General features: G+C 41.1%; 1 protein-coding gene across 1 annotated transcript in view; it reads right to left on the bottom strand.

Moving 5' to 3' along the window:
• Positions 1 to 415: 415 nt before the first annotated feature.
• atp10a (ATPase phospholipid transporting 10A) overlaps positions 416 to 21,325 on the bottom strand; it is a 59,956-nt gene continuing 39,046 nt past the window's right edge. The window contains exons 9-21 of the mRNA XM_036540855.1: positions 21,097 to 21,291; positions 17,708 to 18,275; positions 13,778 to 13,881; positions 13,065 to 13,191; positions 11,973 to 12,157; positions 10,924 to 11,275; positions 8,522 to 8,598; positions 7,052 to 7,177; positions 6,194 to 6,394; positions 5,324 to 5,404; positions 5,131 to 5,235; positions 2,935 to 3,122; positions 416 to 1,073 (exon numbers count right to left, since the gene is read on the bottom strand). Coding sequence (XP_036396748.1) covers positions 416 to 1,073; positions 2,935 to 3,122; positions 5,131 to 5,235; positions 5,324 to 5,404; positions 6,194 to 6,394; positions 7,052 to 7,177; positions 8,522 to 8,598; positions 10,924 to 11,275; positions 11,973 to 12,157; positions 13,065 to 13,191; positions 13,778 to 13,881; positions 17,708 to 18,275; positions 21,097 to 21,291 — 2,967 coding nt within the window. The remainder of the gene's footprint in view (positions 1,074 to 2,934; positions 3,123 to 5,130; positions 5,236 to 5,323; positions 5,405 to 6,193; positions 6,395 to 7,051; positions 7,178 to 8,521; positions 8,599 to 10,923; positions 11,276 to 11,972; positions 12,158 to 13,064; positions 13,192 to 13,777; positions 13,882 to 17,707; positions 18,276 to 21,096; positions 21,292 to 21,325) is intronic.

The raw sequence follows: 21,325 nt of genomic DNA, 5'->3' as shown, positions 1-21,325 counted from the left end.
CAATATTCACTCACTTTATTTTTATAAAAATGTGCGTGCTGAGTCATGTGTTTGTTTTGATGCTCAGTATACAATATAGCTAAAGAGATATTTAAAGGAATGCATATGATACTAAAGCCAACTTATTGTATCACCAGTGATATTTTTGCATAGGATAAATATTAACATAACCATTTCCAAATAAACTGAGAGCAGAAGACCACTTGATAAAACATCTACATTTCCTCAGAAACACATTCTTCCTCTACTCTATCCAGTTGCATAAGCTTTCTAACTCTCAAAAATACTTTTTACTTTTAACATAAAATATATATATATATAGTACCTATTTGTAGCTTTATAAAATAATCCTCCCGAAAGACAGAGTTTGATACAACTAACGTGCAAATTTGAATTTGAAAATCATTTCAAAATATCACAATAGTGTTGTTTTTAGGGAGCCCTCTTTGGTAGAGTCTGAGGCGTGGGCCCTGTTTGGCCTGCCCGCTTCTGAGCAGAGCTGTGGTCTGCACCCCTCCACCTCCTCACAGTTCAGTCTGTTTGGGGTGCTGGGAGGGGAGCGGCCAATCGGAGGTGTTTCCATCAAAGGCACGCAGTCTTGCTGGGTAAGAGGGGTAGACGTCACCCAGTTTACAGGACTCAAGTCAGAAGGGTTTAAGACTGGGTTGGGTAGGACGCTGTCCTCCACGGGCTCAGGAGGCTCTTCAGGCTGGGTGTTTGCCTCCGAGGCAGAAGGGGCACTATGGTTGGGACCCCCCTCCTTCTTTTCTGTTGCCCGCGGCGGATTGTCCAACCTCAGCCTGCAAACCTGTCCCCTGTCTATTACTTGCTTTGGGCCTTTGGGACTGTCCCACTTCTTGCAGGGGTGGGACTCTTCAGCCCTGTGATTGTAATCCTTTGGAAAGGGCCTGGAGAAAGAGTACGAGGGAAGCTTGGGACCAAACGGCGACTCTATTTTGAAGTTCCCTTGGCTGAGGATGCTCCTGCGGGATTCTAGGGAGAGCTTGTCCAGCTGCCGCCCTGCTTGAACTGGACTGGGGAACAGAGAGCCCTGACACGCCCGGTAGAAATATCTGAGGAAAGGAGAGTGCAGCCAGATCAGATATATCATGAAAAACACTAAAGACAACAGTGCGACAGAAAGACCCAAAAGGCTTATTGGCCCCAACATCAAAGCTCAGCTATATTTCAATAAACTATGGCTTTTACTACAATGTAAACCTGAAAGCACCTATTTGGGACAGCCTTCCGTTGTTACTCTAAATTTTCAGAGCCTGAGGATGTTTCAATATATAATCGCATATTCTCATATTCTTATGCAAGCACATTTCAATAGGTCTGCTTTGCCTTGGTCCTGGAGGTCTGCAGTATCCTCAGGCTCTTTTTACATTCAGGTCCTTACAAATATAAAATTTTGAAGCTGAAAAAAACAATATTACCTTATGGTAACCTTAGTTAAACTTAATATTACCTCATGGTAACATCCAAGGACTAAATTTGTTTTTCCTAAACAAAAACAATTACAGATCTGACTTGAAAACAGAAGAAAGAAAACAGCTTTTAAATTTTGAACATTGGACAAAAAAAAAAGAAAAAAAACCAACATGGTTTCAACATGCTACTACTTGCCAACAGTTTGTGAAACCAGTGTAATAATTTCATTCCACATTTTTGCCTGTTATTATTTAATATTAACAATTCAGAGCTCAACTGTGTGTAATAAGAATAATCAAATAACTGTAATACTGCATAAAGTATATGAAAATGGAGGCTTATTTATATATGTGTGCATGCTGTGATTAGAAAAGGCATTCATCTGGTAATCTGTAAATCAAAGATAATAATATCCATACAAATGGTTTATTTTCAAGTATTCAACTCACCCTGAAGTGGCATCAAGCTGCATGAAAAATTAGGATTTTATGGAATTAAACATGTCACTAATACAAAAAGGCAGTAAAAATTCCAAAAGAAATACGTTGTGGCTGACCACAAGCTTTCAAAGATTACACTAACCACTGTAATTTTACTGTAGTGTGACTTGAATTCCAAGGAAAACACTGATGTACAGATTAGCATGTTTAGAGTGTTTATAAAAACCTAAACTAAGTTTGTGCAGACCCGTCTTAACCTTAAATGACAACATCCATGACCTTGAAACCAACCCTGGATTTCCAATTTTACTCTGCTAAAATTTTTTATCTATGTTCTGTATAAAGGTTTAGCTCCATGGATAAATACAGTTATAGATAAAGAAAAAAATGGAAACATTTTTATTTTGGATATGAAAAACATGAGTTAACCTATGCATACTAGAGTTATGTGGTACCACTTAATTTATTGGTTTAACAATACTTTTTAAACAATGCAATTTACAAGCGTTTGTTTTATGTGTCCCAGACAAACTGTGGATTACATGGAAGACCTGCTGACCTTTAAATCCAGTTAAAAAAGTAGAATTTTACTGACAAAACTGAGTTGTATCTCGCCAGCAGCCACCTCCATAAAGCACAGATGCCTGGGATGAAGCTGCATTTTAATAAATGAATGTATTTGCACAATAAAAAATACTTTTAATGATCCTTTTTTACTTTGAAAATTGAACATTTGTAGAGATGCAAGCACACACCAGCAAGATAAAATGACTACTTTTGCAAGTACCTGATTGTGAATGTCAGGAAAAATACACTAATATAGGCAATTTAGCATTTTATATCCACTGTATGTTACACTTATGGTGTGTACTTGGTTTTTTCCCCATTTGGTGCCCATAGGCACAAAGTAGCAATTATTCAACCAGCAATTGTGTTGACAATTTAGCTTCCCTCCTATGTTTTGAGGAACTAGTTAATGTACAGTAACAGACAGCATATTCAGGACCAGCAGGCAGCATCACCTACAGTTCAGTAGCCCTGATGTACTGCTGCTACTCACCTGGGCAGCAGGGCAACCACAGGAGTGATGACACACAGCAGGTAGAACAGTGGATCTCCCAGCAGCCTCTGCATGGTCCAGTAAGGGTTGGAGGGCGAGTAGCAGGTGGGGCAGGATGCATTATAACACAGAGCCACAGTGAAGAACAGGGTAATACTGAAGACAATCGAGGCCCAGTTCAACCAGGTCTGTGGGGAGGGAATCACAAATCCCCAATCAGTGGGGATTCAGGACCCAATCAGGACTGCATAAACCATACCATTTCCACAACATGCCAGTGACACTAAAAACAAGTTGCTGGTTAATTCACCATGCCCCAGCATAAGTGAGGAGAGCACAGTTTTTTCTGACACACAACAGAATACATGCTTAACAGGGAATAAATCAGCATGGTCCATTTGATTTACCTTGGGCTGTTCCTGCTGGTTTTCCTACCAGGGCACCAGTCATCATGTATTTTCCCTAAGCATGCTGGGAATACATTCGTGTGCATGTCTAGTGTTATAAACTGACACTTACGTAGCCTTCTGCGATAAATAAGACCTTCTTTGCAGAGGAGGCCATCAGATCAAGGACAGCAGGAACAGAGGGAACACTTATCGGTTAGGAAAGAACGCATGGCGATAAACTCATGTGTAGCACTGTGTTTCTGTTAAAATGGTTATAAAACACAATGCGGTGGAGATGGTTTGGGAAAATCATTAAGGCTCCACACTCTGCTAGTAACTATGTGGACGTTATGAAAAAAAATGTGTTGCTTTATGTTCCTTACATAATTACAATATTGTTAAAGTGGAACAAAGTAAACCATTTAAAGGCATTACCACAGAAGCTGATGGCAGAAACATTTCTTAGATAGAATAAGTTCCATCACTGTGGGCCCATAGTCAGAAATGGGAGCAGCCTTAAGAATGGTAGGAAGGTATGCAGTTCATGTAGTTCAAGGTAGCTAACCTGAATTGCCTCAATAAATATCCAGAGTAATAAATAGTTATGTAAAGATGTGAAAAGTGAAAGGACAGTGTGTAGCAATGCAGGCCTATATAAACACATTTTAAAAACCGAAGTAGTAAAATATGCATTAAAATCTAAATTTACACTTACTCATGGAATATTTAAGGGAAAAACTATGACGACATGAGGTGCTTTATGAAAATAAACAACAACAGGGTGGCATGAGGCGGCCCTGAGGCATGGACCGATGAAGGTTATTTTCATACAACACCAAAGCCAGGAATTTATTTTCTTGTTTTGCCGCATTATATATTCTCCACTTCCCCAACTTATAACGTTTGAAAAAGTGTTAAATAAAATCAGACACCACAATGTACCTATCTTATTAAATAACACACTTGAACACACTTTTTAACTGTCTAGCTAGCTACCTGGTGAGACCCGCCTTATTGATTTTGGTGAAAATGTAGCCTAAACAGTTCAATCCCACTGCTTAACATGCACCACCGTTTAAAGCTCCAATTGCTGAACTTCTAACAAATTAGTGCAGATGGGCATCTAGGATCACTCGGCCTCACAAATATAAATTCCAGCAGTTTCCCTTGCTGAGAATAGCAGGGTCTTTATTCTTTATTTCAACATGCTTTACCCCATGTTCATCTGTTAAAATGGTACACAAGGTTCTTATCCAGTCATGGACAGATTCATCTAAGCATCTAAGCACACCTTCCTCAAAAAGAGTATTTTCTTGAGTATTGATTTAATGTATTATTTCAAGGACCATTAACACCATTTGCTATGCTGTTGTTTTTGTTTTTTCTTCATGTTTCCTCTCTTCATTTTCAAACAGATCCTACATATCAACACTAACATGTCCTTTTCAGCAGGACATGTTACACTCACCCTACACTTACTCTTTCTTCAGGGCTGTCAGGGAAATAGGCAGCATCAGCTAGATGTTTAGCTAACATTCACACATGACCTCTCATGTGAAATAACCAGAAATAAAAAAAGGTGTTGACTTTTACATCAATCTATGTAGGCACACCTTTGTCTAAGAAACCAGGTTTCTCTGTACCTGCTGATGTCATATCCTTTACTCATCTTATACTTCATACAAGTATATTGCAAAACCAATATCAAATCAAAGGTAATCTAAGCTGAAGACGTTGTGTTCTCTGACCAAAGTCACCGCCCCCCAGCTTCACTTTAGACTGCATGTGGTGCTTCTTTGACTCTTACCCATGTTTTGGTCTCAATGCCCAGATGCAGCAGGATGGTGAAGAGGGCCAGAGTGGTAATGGGAGTTCCCCATGTAAACAAGTCCACATCAGAGTCTGCATAGGCCTGGGACAGGGAGAGAGTGGAGACAGACCAGAGTCAGGAGGGAACCATAGTCATGAAGAAAACATGAAGAGATAAAAAGCAAACTCACAAAATAAGGAATGAAGAAGCAGACAAGGCTTTGGTAGAAGGCATCAATCATATTCATCCAGAACATGTATGGCTTGTATTCCTGAAAAAGAAAAGACATCCCAGCTTTTCTCAGGCAATTCTACCTGACAATGAACAGAATCTCAAAACGCAATGCCTAAGATACAGTGTGCATGAAATGCTCTCATAATAAATATACAATTCTCCATACCCAAAGAAAAATTGTAATTTTCAGAGACAATATTGAAAACCATATTATACAATATATAATAGCACCACCATGGCCATAAATTTGAGCATCTTCATTTGGCTCTGTTTTTTCCATACTTAGCGCTCAATCATGTCAGAAGCATGAGCATGTTATCACTATTACACAAGATATGTTATAGCCCAGTATAACTTTCTTCAGCTAACACATACCCTGACATAAAACTTCCACACAATTACACGTAATGGGAATGAAAGAACTGCCTGGGTAGGGGGTGCGGAGGTAGAGACAGAAGACCTACCTCGCACCACTCCCTGAATTCAAAACACATGTGGTGTGTCAGCACCACCACTACTGTTACAGTTACAGACAGGGAATTCACAGAAGATGTAAATCCTCTGTTTTGACACATCTTCCACTGTAACTAAAGCTGCACTGGGGCAAATATGACTATAGTCTACATTCTACAGTCCAAAATGTGAAATCAGGTCCTCATCAGAAATAAGGGGAGGACACAGCGGGAGAGAGGACGAGGAAGTGTTTCAATTCAGGATAAATGTATACTGCAAGATATTAGTCGTAGAAATTCTGAAGAAGTATTTACATAGAGCACACACACATAAGTCCGGGCACAGACACACACAGAGCTCCTGTGGCAGGTACCTCTGAGTTCTGCCCATTCATATAGAGTTGAGGTAGGTCTTGGAGGGTCTCTGCCGACACATCTTTGTCCAGGGTGCCAGTGATGAGTTGAGGGAATGCAGAGAACATCAGGTTGAAGAAGATAAGATACCACTGGTCAATCATGGCTGATCCCGAGAACCCAGAGTAGAACTGATACCAGAAGATGAGGGCCACAAACATCTGTGATGATGAAACCAGTGAAAACAAGATTGCATTAAATTGTAACATTCACAAAATAAAAAATCAAGTCTATCCATGCCGTACATAATGGATTATTTTCTTACAAGGTGTGCATCTTCATTAAATTTTAAAGACTTCATTAAATCTTCATTAAATATTAAGGCTTTGTGCAAGAGAAGCAAACATTTATCTACATCACCAAGTTAACAAATTACAGCATGTAGTGTTGTCTATTTAGGGACAATCTCTAAATATAAGTTTGAAAACAACCAACATTGGGAAAAACAACCCTGGAAGTATTCCAGAACATCTTTAAGGCCTCCAATTTTGCTTTACTAAGCGCTAGTCACACAGGCTGTCATTGAAAATGTGTCTTGCATCATCTTCCAGGCAGATAGTAACTTACATTTACAATAACTCACTCTGTCTCTAAACACAATGAATGCTGCTCATGGGTTGCTTGATCCTATGCCTAACCTTTAATACCTTACTGGAGCATGGTTTTTTGAGGCTTTTGTGATGTTGCAGACATTTCTATTACCTTCCATACAATGGGAAGTTGATGCAGTTATTGAGATGTTTTCAGATGACAATAAAGTACGTGAATAAATCTCTTAACTTTTTTTTAAATAATACAACCTTTTGTCAATTACTCACAGCATTCTTGTAGAAGAAATAGAGGATCATGTTGGCCAGACGGGAGTAGCACCAGTGCCCATGGACCAGCAGAAGCTTCTGCAGGTACTGAAACCGTGGGATGGTGAAGTCGCTGGCCATCACAGCCTTCAAAACAAGTGGAAAGATTTTTATCTACTGTGATATTTACCACTACCAGCTGTGATCTGCTCATTTCCCTGTACAACATGTGGATATTTACTTCAAATGCAAAAAGGGTGAATGGTGCAGAACATTGGTAAGCCTTCAGAAAGATGACCTTCCATGGTCCTGTTAGGCAGTATAAACATGCATCAATGATAAGAGCTCTATATCATAATGTAGCTCTGAATCACCTTTCAATATTCAGATTATCTCAGAATTAATTTAATTTCATTTGACATCAGGAGCCCTTAACTACTGTCATTATCTTATCTTTTGGTGACAATGAAGTGAAATTACAGAAAACATTTTACAATACTGTAAAGACAACAGTGAGAGGGAGTAAAATATTATGCGGAGGTTCAGTAAAAGGGGATGCATTCTGAAAACCTGAATAAACAATTAACAGTAGAGGAGCTCATTCATAATATTGCTCCTGTAAGAGCTCAGGTAAAGACACTGCAGCTCAGCATACTGTGGACTGTCTCATGAAAGACAGCAGACCCATTTAGCTCAAATTTGAAAAACTTTCATTTGTAAACTTTTAATTAATTGAGGGCACGTTTAAGCACAGGAAGCTCAGTCTTTAGCAGATGTGCGGCACTGTGCCTGCTGCAGCTTCTTGCATGGGGGGTTAATTGGGGGCTCTGCTCATTGACATGCATGATCACCTCTCCATCCACGTGTATGCGGATTGGTGTCGGCTGTTAGTAGTGCTCCCCTTGCTGTTGAGACCTCATTATTTAATAGAGCTCCTGTGTTGAGACAGGGCCAGAACAACCCACAATCCCCCACTTTTGCTCCAAACGCCGGCATACGCTGTGTTTGAAGAGCCGGTGGATTTTCCTGTGTACAGTTGGGACCCCTGAGGGCTTTTTGACTGCTTCATGCTTCAAACACTGCAGCCGGACAAGATGTGGCCTGCTCTGTGTGATGAGGCATGACGAAGCAGGTGTAACAGGAGCAGGTCTGCTGTGTTTAGAACAGCTGCCCTTGCCATCTGCATGCATGCCAACAGGCACGATTAATTCTTAAGGTCCCCAACTCAGAGGACTAATCGTGCAATCGTTGTGGGTCTAAGGGGTGATGTCATCTTCTGCAGCACATGATCAGGTGCTTGCTCACACTTCTGAATTTCACCACACAAACCTATGCAGACCCAGATTCTTGTTTTCTCTATTGCTTTATTGCTCTATTGCTTTATTTTATCCAATATGACTCCCTCCCTTTTCTAATACTCCCTCCCCGTCTTGCCCTCCCCCACTCACCTCTCTGCCCTTTGCAGTTTCATGTTCTGCCTCAGCAACTTACCTGCATGCCCTCCTGTCCAGAGATCCCGACTCCCACATCGGCTACCTGGATCATGCTGACGTCGTTAGCCCCATCACCTAGGGAACGATGCAAAACACAGGAAAAATGCCTTCAGCCCCCACTTCTCTAAAGTCATACGGGATAAGTGCAGATACAGCAATGAAGACCGTAAAAAAAAAATCCTCATCAGCAGAACTGTAGCTACAGTGCACAAAGAAAGCACAATCAGCCACTAGAAAGGGAGGGACGAAATAATGCAAGTCATAACGCCGCATTCACATCAGCTCTCTAACTCTGACAGTCTGGTAAGCAACGAGCTCAGTGTGCCGTGAACAACAATTTTCAAAATTACTAAAGGCTTGAGCTGACTTGTACATTTCAGGATGGACATGATGATACTAAGAACAATTGCTAGTCCTGCTTGAGCATCTGCTGTGGCTACGGTGATGCCGAATGTAAGATCACGTTAATCTACTGAGGTCATGTTCAGCAGAGCTGCTCAGGGGGAGTCTCAACATCCAAAGAACTCAAGCTGTCATGCTTCAGGTAAATGGAAGATATTTCTCTGAAAACAGAACAGGGGATTTGTCAGGGATATGTGGCCCTCTAGTTTCTTTAAGATTCTGAAACAATCCAGTGGTCATGTCCTCAATTGCTTTCAGAGAATTGCCAGCTTCAGCCACAACACGCACCTCCTGTTTTGCTATACTCGACAAAAGAAATTCATGGAATCAATGATGTCTGCTCTGGGAAAGTATCACAGCTCTGATTCGAATCACCAGCTGACCTCCATGATCTTATTCTGCCTTAATCTTTTAGAACCACCACACACAATGAATAAAGTCAGCTTTACAGTCATTTTTTAAACCTGTAACAAGATGTCACAAAACGAGGCACAGACAAATCAGTACCCTAAGTTTGACAACAAAGACAAACAACCCCAGCGAAGAGCAATTGTCCATTTCTGTACTTCAAACATTGAAAAAAAGTCAAAGTGTCCTTTTTGACAGCCACTACGAGGTGAAATTAAATTCGTTGAAATAATGAGCAAAAGGATGACAATGTGGCATAATGGCCATGGGGTTAGACTTGTATCATAAAAGTTTTCATATCAAACCATAGTTATGAGACTGCTGTTACACTCTTGACCAAGATAAATTACCCTGAACTGTTTTAGGAAATATCTACTTACATCAGTCATTGTGCCTTGAGAAGGGCTGTGGAAGGGACTCTATTGGGTATGGTACAGACTACAAAGTAACATGTAGACTGGCTCATGTTCCTGTAAGACTACATTTCATACTTAACATCACTCTTCCACCTTACATGTGCAGCACTCAGCAATGTTAGGCATTGCTATAGCTCTCCTGAACTTAAAGAAGTGGTTTGTATGCAACTTCACACTGTTGTAGGAGGGCAATAAATAGCATTGTTTTGAGTGTCTGTGACTTGTATGGTTTTCTCAATACAAAAACAACCAATCAGCACCCTTCAAGATCGGACCACTTTCTTTTGCCTTTGTTTTATTTTCCATTTGTTTAAGAGTGGCACGGTCATTTCTCATTTGCTGAGCCAGCAGCCCACTGAACACCACATTAAAAAAAGATGAAGGAAAAAAAATAATCAAGGTTCCTTTGTGGCCTAAAATAACTTCTTTTCATGCTTGCGTAGCAGCTGAAATAAGTGCTTCAGGTTCCCTGTGCAAGGAGGTGTGGCTGGGGCAATTAGGAAGAGAATACCCCTGTACCTTGAAAAACTCAATCCTCCAGGTTAGTGTGGGGTGTCCTTCCCTGTCACACCTCAGAAATTACTTTTAGCTGGTTTTATCTAGAAAGATTGATATTAGAATCCAATTTGGGATGCAAAAGAAAAAAATTACCATCCACTACACATAAATTGCATCACATACAAATCTTTTCTGTATGCAACATTTTTAAATTGATTTGCATTTCAGAGCTCTTGTCACAAGCCCCTTGGTGTCAAGCCAGAATGATGCATGCCACTGTTATAAATCATCTCATCCACCCACACAGGGTATTTTATTCTCATTTGCACAATGTAAGATTGAAGAGATGGAAATGTACCACACCTATGGAAAAGTGGAAAAAAATGGAGAAGCCTTTTGGGGAAATTAAAGATGCTTTCTATGTTTGGTTACTAGCCTGGAGATGATCAAGTTGCAACCAGAAAAAAGTTGGTGTGGTGTGTCTTGGCTTAACACTCGTCAAAAAAGGACTGAACTTTGTCAAAGTTCATGTTTACGACTCTGGATTTGCTTCCCTCAAGACTATCTCAGGAGCTACCCTGGAGCCAGGCCAGCAGCCCCTAGAACAGAATACTTTTTACTTTCACACATGGCCTATGCACCTCAGCTCTGATGTGAACTGAACACGAGCACGCACCTATGGCCAGGGTCATGACCTTCAGCTTGTTCCGCACCAGCTTCACCACCATGCTCTTCTGCAGGGGTGTCGAGCGGCAGCACAGCACAGACCGGCAGCTACGTGCCACCGCCAGGAACTTGTCCTCCAGGCTCTTGTCCAGGGCATAGGCCAAGGTCCTCCCATCAATAACCAGGCCTAGCCGATGGACCAATGAGGCGGAGGGCGTGGAGGCGGGGGAGGAGGAGGAGGGGTGGACCTCGAAGGCCGCAAAGTCGTCACGGAAGGCCCTGGCAGTGTGCTCTGAGAAGTTACAGAGGAATTTGGACTGGATGTAGTGTAGACTCTCTTCCAGCAGCACAGCACACGCTTCCTGGGTCAGAGAGAGACAGGGGTCAGGGTCGACAGTCTGAGAATCGTCACGCGATTTACTGCATAACCATGGTTGATATGATTTGCACTTGAGATGATTTACAATTTATGTTTTCATTTTTCTGTCTCACAGGACCTCCCTCAAAAAATGTTCCATCTCAAGGAGTTTATCTTGTACAAGTTTCTAAATAAATAAGTCAGTAAATAAATAAAAAGCTGGCCGCTAAATTAAAGTGCCAAGCTGACTGATCTCTGTTCAAAGCTACCCTGCTGGGCCTTGTCCTCATCACTCAAGTGTTCTTTCCATTGCAATGTATCAGCATAAGTAAATGGTGAACTAACTTCCTAAACATAAATACACAGATGGACTGTTTTCATGACACATTGTCCAAATATATTTTTTAGCAGACCCTGTTTTCAAGGTGTTGACAATGGTAAATATGTAAGATGCACAAACACAATGTCACAAAAAGGAAACTCAACATGAAACAAATCAAAAATGCAAATGGCATAATTACAGTCAGCTTGGATCATACACACAATTCTGTACAAGACCTATACTGAAAATTTATACTGTAACTATACACCATGTACTCTTAGACACTTTGATCTCTATGGAACACATACTGTATATTGATACTGTACTGATAAATGAAATATGCTGAAGAAAAAACACAGGTGTGCTCGGCCACATTTACCTGCGTTTCTGCATTGAGGGTGATGATCTCCTCTTCAGGATCCAGTAGCCTGCAGGCGTAAGCAATGTTGATTGCTGTCTCCTGCTTGTCTCCAGTCAGCACCCAGATCTGCAGCCCAGCTTTCCGCAGGGATGCAATGGTTTCAGGCACGCCGTCCTGCAGCCTGTCTTCAATACCAGTGGCCCCTTTGTACACAATAGATACACGGATGCACACAAACATTCAATTTCAGCACCCAGAATAAGCTGAAAGTCTTTGGACCTTGGTATCTCTAAGAAACTTATTTACTGTATTTCAGCTAATCATCTGAAGTACATTTAACTGGTGTTTGAATTTAATTTCAATATTTTGGAACAATATAAAAGAGTGTGGGTTCTCTAATATTTTATGCTATGTTTTAATATATTTTATGTATATTCTTGCATCTCTTTCTGCTTAGGAGAGCTAAACAGCATCTCACAAAAAACAGACATTGAAAATAAACTATGGTAAACTGTGGTAAATAGAATTTCAGACATGCTAGAAATTAACTCCTAGATTACCAGTACCTGCAACAACAATTATTATCTATTAAGCACCCGAGACACCGCAGTTTGTAAAATTTTAAGTCAATATACCAGCTATGTAACAGCTATGACTAGGCCTAAAGTGTAAAAGTGTTGAAAACATGCTGTGTGTTTTCAAGAACTATTCAACCCTGATTTTAGAGATACTATCCTGTATCATTTAGTCAGTAAGATATTGTAAAAATGACTGATTTTGATATTTTTTTGCATGTTGTGCAATGAAGATTCATGTATATTAATGGAACAGAACAAACAACACAAAAGACTATAGTTAGTAGCTACAGTACAACATTAGTAGCTATAGAAAATTGCCAGTTAGCCATCTGTTGATTACATTTCATTTCTTATATCTCTTCCAAGAGACAGTTTCCAAATGTGTCTACCGATGTGTACTTCTGAGCATCTGAAATCATAGTTTCTTTTCGAAGGGTCACTGTCTGATGATTTGAACGCACAAACCATGGGACTGTGTGTAAATAAGCTGTGACTCTGTGGAAATGTTTACCTACGAAAGGACTGTTCTTACCTAAAAGATGGAGGTTTGTTTCCAGTCTTAAGGCAGACTCAAACAGCAGCTCTTCTCTTCCCTGAATGGCAGTTTCTGCCTCTAAGTGGCTTTTCAGCCAGCCTGCATATTCTTCTTTACTCAGAATCTGACAGAAAACACACAGATGAAGCTACAGTGAGATACATACAAAGTCAGAGAACTAGAAACTTTCAGATGAGTTTCCAAACTCCGATACAAGGCCTTTCCAACACATAAAAAACAGTAGCAACTGGTATATGAATTTATGTGAGACCTTGAGAAAATATTTTCTCACATCAGATGGCAATGGGGCTTTGCATGAGAAAAGCAAAAATACGGATATAATGAGTTTTGGCGGTGGAGAACGATGAACAGCAGAGCATAAATTAACAGTGTGACAAAAAAGCACAGCTTGAAGCTGAGTCACTGAGACCACCACATTGGAAGGGTGATTTTCATGTGATCTTTTACTCCAAGCTGTGGGAAACGTACAAGGAATAACTGCAATTAGAGACTGGATTAGGCTTTTTTTTTTACTTTTTCAACTGTTTATACATCATATACATCAATAGCAAATGAAATCTGAGATAGATGGTATTAATGTGGAGATGAGTTCAGGTATGTATAATCACAATCTGACATTGAGTTCCCTCTATGTTTCAGCCCAGCGTGAACCTTGGTGCTAGAACCTTGCCTCTACATTTCTTAATTACCTTTTTGGCAATGCAAAGTGTCCTGAGGCCATCTGCAGCATAGAGATTGAGATAATTCTGTGTTTTATACAGGATTTTTCTCTGACGTTTACCTTTGGTGTCATCTGTAGGAAAAACAAGATCAGAATTATGCACAGACTATATCCATCTTCTCTACTTATCTAAGAAATGTGTAATATTTGCATCAGGGGAAAAAATACCAGCTGTGCTTATCTATTCCATTCCTAACAACTGATTTAAACCTATAAATACACATCTGATCTATGACAACCTGTAGCCAAAGTACCCTGCAACATACCTCTATATGTATATAAAAAAAATCTGTTTTATCAAGCCATATTTCAGATGTCTCAGGCAGTTGAAGCAGTGTAGCACTATAGTTAGGAAACTAGAAGCAGAGCATTACAGGTTACAGGTTCAAATTCCAGGTGTGACACTATGATAAGCTTCAAGCAAAAAACGGTGCTTGACCTGAACTGATTAAGGAAAAATGTAATGTATGAAGTAATTTACATAAAATCTATGCCAGAGCATCTGATGAGCAAATAAGCAGTGGAATACAACCATCATTCCTCATAGTTCTCACACTTATTAGCATGTTCTCCATACTTTGAAGGGCACACAATGTCACATTATTTGGAACACCTGCACTACAAAAAGAAGAGCCTGAGGAATAAAACCTACCACAGTAAAAACTGGCCAAGGGTGTACTATGTTCTGAGGTCTGTTTTCTGGCTGAGTAAATAAAATAAACATCTTGGGATGATCACTTCCCCACATGGCTGTCTGACTCAAGCTACTTGGCTGAGTCGCTGGAGAAGCACCAAGTCTTTTCACATTTTCACTCCCGTAACTACAGCCTTGGTGAAGCTGCCACAGATTCCTCTTGTTGTAAGACCGAGAAACTGACAAAAGCACACTCCAATTCGCAATAAAATGGCAAACATCTTTTTTTCCTCTGCACATTAAATGTGACATCTGCAATGGTTGATTTTGTCACCCCTGTACTAAATTCAGATCTCTCCTTTGACGTGACATCATTTTCCAGAAGAAGCAAAGCATCAATTTTCCCTTTACAACTTTGGGATGAAAACATCCTTGAGACTGGCAGGTGATTATCAGATTAATGGCTTCCCCAGAATGCCTGGGATCCAGCACCGTGCCAGAGCCAATACTCCTAATTAGCTTTAGTTCAATATTACGGTAGAGGAGGAAATGACTAGTTTTGACTACTTTTTTTAGAGGATTCAGAGAAAAAAAAAAAGGACAACGGAATCCTTTTACTCTCCTTGGGCTTGGAGTCGCTTCAGGAACATTTGAAGCTTGCCTTGCTTGAGAGAGGGTGAAAAGAACAGGAAATGAAGGCTACACTCTTGAGTGACATGCGTGTTTGTTTTTCGACTCCTTGCCAGTGCCTAGCAAGGCCACAAAACTGCGTTCTTACAAGGTGACACGTGGCGTTTCATACACCTACTCCAAAGTGACAAGTGACTGGCGAACACAAACTGCCCACACGAGTGTATGGCTGTGTTGTGGGAGAAGCATGTACTACTTCCTCGTGTCAGTGAAAGGGGGCATTGTGGGAATGCGTGCAGTGAGATGGATGAAGTGCGGTCTGCAGTGGCTCTGTGTCAGACCCTGTGCCTGCAACTCGACTGCTGGGCAACGCCTTGGAAACACATATTACAGACTGCAGACCGGGAGGAGGCCCGGCATTCAGATCGCGTGAATGCTCTGCATTTTTAATACAATTACCACAGTGACCACACCTTTGCCTCACACAGAGATTGGGTTTGTTTTGAACCCTGAAATGCACTTTGTCCTTAACTTTGAGCAATGAAATCAAAGAAAAAATAAATAAATAAAAGGAGGAAACACTGGCTGAAGTTCTTGGCTCAAGGTTGAGGACAAAGTGCACTGAACTGAGAATGAATAGTTTCCACATCTTCAGAGAGGTTTTGTCTACAACAAGCTGAATTAAGTCATCCCAAATACAAGATTAGCAGCAGATTCTTCAATGGAAAATATCAATCGACCACAGTGGAAGCAGGTTATATATTTTAAAGATGGCATTACCTTAGCCTGCCTCGCACATTGTAAGGTGCTTAGTAATTCATCATCATTTTAATTTTAATTTTGAATGTGACTGCTCTTGAAAGTAAAATTTAAGAGACGAAAACAATACCTTATGTGAATGCCCTTATGATTATGAATAATGGATTCTCAGATTTCAGTAAGGTTATCTTGTACTCTTGCAGTGTACTTCTCAACCAAAACATTATACAGCTTGTGACACTAAATCCTTCGCACGCTCTTCATTTTGGAACAGAAGGTTTTACATTTGTATTTCAAACAAGAGCTACAACACCCAGAGATAAAGTGAGAGATGGAGATTCACAGACAGCTCAGATTTTCTTTAGATCTAAAGTATCTAACAATGCTTTGCCATAACAATTTTTATTTTTACAAATATTTCAGTCTAAGGCACCTTTGCAAGGCACTCCTGGATGGGTGCATTAATAAAAAGCGTCAGTGCGGCTCTTTACATGCTTAGAATACTAACAACCCAGCGCACTTTTCCATGAGGCCACTGAACAACCTCTGTAGCTTTCACTGTGAAAGTCATCACTTTGGTAAAAATGTCCTGGCGACCTGCATCATCATGTCACACGGCAACCACAATGAGGTCTCATTGCCAAAAACGAAGAAAGGTCTGCCAAAAGGTTAAGAGGTGGTACTAACTAGGCGTGCGATGATCATGGGAAGCATGAATAGGTAAGAGAACCACTAATTTAAATTCACAGTCAGTTACATAATCATCCTCTCCACGTCAGAGCTTGTTCTACTTTAGGCCTGCATTTGAAACATGTCACAACAGGTTCATCTTAACCTGTACTATTAATCTATGGCTCCGAGACCCAGCTCTTTAGACTGCATCTCGGTTCTACCTCAGTCCCCACCCCCTTACACCTGCTACTTCTATTGCATGCTGCTTATTTTATATGTTGTATCAACATGTGTTTTGGATTCTGTTGCACAAGTTAACTTGTGGTAGGACTTGAACAGTGTTATGCTTACACTCACTGGTCTGGGAGAGTTGTTAGCCTGGTCTGACACTATTGCTCATTCAACTTGGATACACTTCTGCTCTTTTGTGCTGGAAGTCGCTCTGAGCATAAGAGCATCTGCTAAGTGAATGTAATGTAATCAAAACCTGAGCTTATCATAAAAAATGAAGAAGCAAACTGCTTCCTTGCAATGACCCATTATTCTCATTACAACATGTATTGTTAAATCGTGATTGTAGTATCACTGCAAAATTGTAAGAACCTTTATTTCTAGTTCTTTTATCATAATGACCGGCATTCATCTCCAAGGCCTTAATCTCCAAGACAGGGTGTTGACAGCACTGCCCTTCTCAGCCAGACTGTGTGTCAGTTTTTAAAGACGTAATCAGTTGCCAAGAGATTTCCACAAAGACAGAAATGTAGACATGGGTTGCACAACTAACCCAATGTCACAACTTTAACAACATGACACTGCACTTTTCTAACTGTTGCCCAGGACAAAATATGACCAAAGATTAGAAGCAACTAACCACTGGGGATTTACCAGATTTACTGAAAGTATCTTATTTGCTAAATGCGGGCCCTGTTACTTTCTGGAGATGATGTGTATAAAATGTATGGTCCAGAGTCAGGAGCCAGGAACGCAGTTTGAGAATCAGCGGTTATTTTCAAAGATTAACACTCTTATCATGGAGGTTAAAAGGAGGCTTTGGTGCTGTCTGAATTGTTACACTAGATATGGATGTTCTCTTTTAGACTATGGACCTTCACATGGAGCTGACTATCTGGTCACTGTACAATATCTCTGTAGGCATACTGTTCAACTCTCTCACTTCCAAGATCCAGTTTTCTGAGAGTCTACCTGAGGAGGGAGGCCTGATCAGGTCCATGATGACCGAGTCGGCTCCTTTGGTGTAGACGGTGATCTGGTCCGTCAAAGGGTGCCTGACCACCACCGACATGCGCTTCCTGGTGGAGTCAAAGCTCAAGGTGTGCAGGAGCTCAAAGTGCAGCCTGCCCAGGTGAGGCAGCTCCACGGCCACCTGGTCTGGCAGACGGCCCACCAGAGAGCACCTGTAAGCCCTGGCGGCGTAGACCAGGGCGGCCTCGTCGGGCGACTCCGCCTCATACCGCAGCTCGCCCTCCTCGGCATCGCACGTCTTCCCCTCCATATCCAGGGGCACGGGGCTGAAGGCGTTCTCCAGGCCCTCGTGGTGGGTGGGGTGCTGCTCCTCGTTCAGCCTGATGAGGGTGTTTTCGCCGCAGGGCGAGGGGAGCCCGCTGGAGCCGGTCCTCTGGGCCGAGCGGTTGGCGGCGAGGCTGGAGGAGCTGCTGCTGTTGGAGCCGGAGGTCAACCGGCTGGGGGTGAAGCGCTTAATGAAGTCCTCAATGGTCTTCACGGGGGACTTCAGCTCGAACCTCATCCGCACCTTGAGGGGAATGGAAAGAGAAAGGAGTTAGAACAGCATCACAGAAAGGCTCTCTTTAATGTAAGCCCTCCTTCATTCGTTACTGTAGTAAACAGTCTGTTAAGGTTTAACCTAATATAGCACTGTTAACAGGAATTTCCATGAAGCTCTTCACAGAGTGTCCTGCAAAAGGGCAAAGCACATTATAGCAGACATTTCAAGAAAAGTAAGAGCAGGGACACTTTTTCAACAGAGAAATCAACATGAGCAAAAGCAGAAGAAACAATGAAACTTATTCAAACTGCCCCACCATGTGAACAGACAGATGTTCTAATGATACACCTTACAGCTACATTCAGTAATGTGTCATACGTTCCAGGAATAAGAAACAATGTCTAAAGTAAGATGATACAGCTGAAAAACTAAGGAAAAATAAGGGTAACAGTCATCAAATATGTTATGTAATACTTTCCAAAACACATATCTTTTCAAAATGGTGTAGTGCTGAACCATACATAGTTTCACTTTAACAAAATGGGCTCATGGCATGGCAAGAGGAGTGGGTTTGACTGTACATCAAGTATGTACAAAATCTCAGAAATGGTAATCAGACTGTTTAAAAGGAAGTTGCGAAGTTGCGCAAAAGGACAGTCGGCAGCAGGGAATGTGGCTAGCAGATATAAATGGCAGCGATGACCTCTGGTTTATCAAAATGCTAAAATGCTACCAAGTTGGGCTGAATCTCCATGCATGCTAAGGAGGAATGGGGTTTAATGTGTACACAAATCAGAAAACAAAAATATAATAAAATCCACAGGTGCTACAATCTTGGTTTCATAAGAGGGAGTAGGTTCAACACAAAAAATCTGCAAACTTTTCATACTGACTTTCTGTGCACAAAGTTTTTCAAGCATACTTTTTTGACTTCTTGTCATTTGAAGTATAAAACTTACTTTAATAAAACTTCATAAACCCTTAGAAGAGACTTTAATCAGGAATACAATTTGCTCTTGAGAGGATGAAAAACCACACAATAACCATAAATGAAGGAAAAGGTAGGAAAGTAAGTAGAAAATGAAGGTAACTAAAAATACTATACGGTGTAGCCAATGTACACAGTCAGCTATGTTATATGTTAACAGCTGACACAAGATAAAACTGCCACAGAACCTGTTATTCTCCAGAATCAGGGATTGAGGTGCTTTGCATCAATCCAAAAAAAACGTCTCCAGGGGCAAACTGAAGATGTTTCCTTCTTCCTCCATTTTTTGCTTTCAGTGTAACAGAATCAATGTAATCATGGTAATTTGGAAATTCGATGAATTCCAAATTGGAGAAGCAGAATGCTGGTACAAGGACATTGTCATTATCATGGTTATGTTGGTTGACAGTCAAAACTTTCATGGGACATTTGCAGCATCATAAAGATTCACTGAATTTCCAGATGAAAACCGAACCGTGAAACAATATCACCTTTCCTTCTGGTCCAATGGAAATCTGGACACAGCCTGCGCATGCTCATCAACGATAGAACAGACACAGACAAAAGGGCTTGGAGGGAGGACTAGAAATGGACCACAATCAATAAATGAGGACAGTGAACGTAGTGTAGTTTTATTTTAAATTATTATTTCAACAGCAAATATCCGGCAAAAATGACACATCACAAGTCTTCAAAAAATGACAACACCTACACCTTCCATAACGTGCATGACAAACACATTGCGTCTACGACGACATACTGCTGATTTAAGTAACAGCTTCATATGCACCTGCTTGGGCTGGCAGCACTCTGCAGTCATAAACCCCGTTTACAAGAGGTATATAGGTGCATCAGTTATGACTGTTGAAGGTGGGTCAGCTGCCAGAGTGCAGCTCTCTGGCAGGCCCTGCCTTGGGGTCACTAGAAAGAGTGGGCAAACACTGGCAGGATATCCCCCTCCACAGCTGTTCTCTCCCAGGAAAACACACACCCATGCTTTGAGAATACTGAAAGGCACACCACCGCTGGGTGGGACAATGAAGGGCCGGCTACACAGAGCATGCTGCCGGAAGCACACAGTCACAATGGACATAACTTCTCTCAAAGACCACATAGGGACATTTTCTGAGAAAGATATAATTCATTTACCCAAGAACTACCACTTATCATGTTTATTCCACTAGACATTTTTCTGGAAAAAGTCAATGACATATGTGAGTGGCTGGAAGTAACAGGCACACGCCAGGTCAATGGCAATTACAAGCCTGATTAACATCTACACTTTGACCTGGATTAGATTTTCTGAGGTGCACTCTGACAAGGATATTAGAATCTCAAATATACTTCATTAATTGCAATTAAACTATTGAGGAACAGTTTTAATTTCGTCAGCTAAAACTATGACCAGAATTATTTGTCAGTTACATTTTTTCCCATAAAGAACAGCTGATGGTTAGTAGACACAACAATGGAAATTTTCACCATGCTTTTGCATGGTATCTGTTCAGTGCAATCATACAAATACACACCTTGCAACAAGTAAACCATTCGCTGTGTTCTCCCCTTATGCCATTCTTTCCAACTCAACTGAACAGCTGCTAAAATTAACTGTTGAAGAAGGTTCAATTTTTCAAAGGTTCTAGGCAACCACCCAGTTTCAAAAAGTGAAGTGCTACACTTACTATGGAAAATGAATATTCACATTCAATGAGCTCTAACTGGCTTGGGCTCGTCACTGCGTATGAATCACCAGACCACTACTGGCAAATTAAAACACACAATGCAGATGAAAACCCGCACATAAATTTTTGGTGAATTGACTGAATCTGGATCTACTTCCAACTAAAAGATGCAGCTTACCTTTTGTCTGGGCTGATTGGGGGAGGAGACCACCACAGTGTTGCAGATTGTGAGCGCGATGAAGAAGTCGATGATGTCAGACAGCTCCGGGGTCAGCTGACTCAGGGGCTGGCTGTCATACCGCATGCAGTCAATCTGGCTGCTGCAGTCATTTACCTTGTCCAGAAGCTGTGGGTCAGGAGTGATGTCTTTCTCCTGTTCAACAATCAAGAAAGCACATATTTCCAAG

Source organism: Megalops cyprinoides, chromosome 11 (assembly GCF_013368585.1).
Source record: "Megalops cyprinoides isolate fMegCyp1 chromosome 11, fMegCyp1.pri, whole genome shotgun sequence".
NCBI classification, from domain to species: Eukaryota; Metazoa; Chordata; class Actinopteri; order Elopiformes; family Megalopidae; genus Megalops; species Megalops cyprinoides.
The sequence above is the reverse complement of the archived record's forward strand: the minus strand, read 5'-3'. Positions and strand labels throughout refer to the sequence as shown.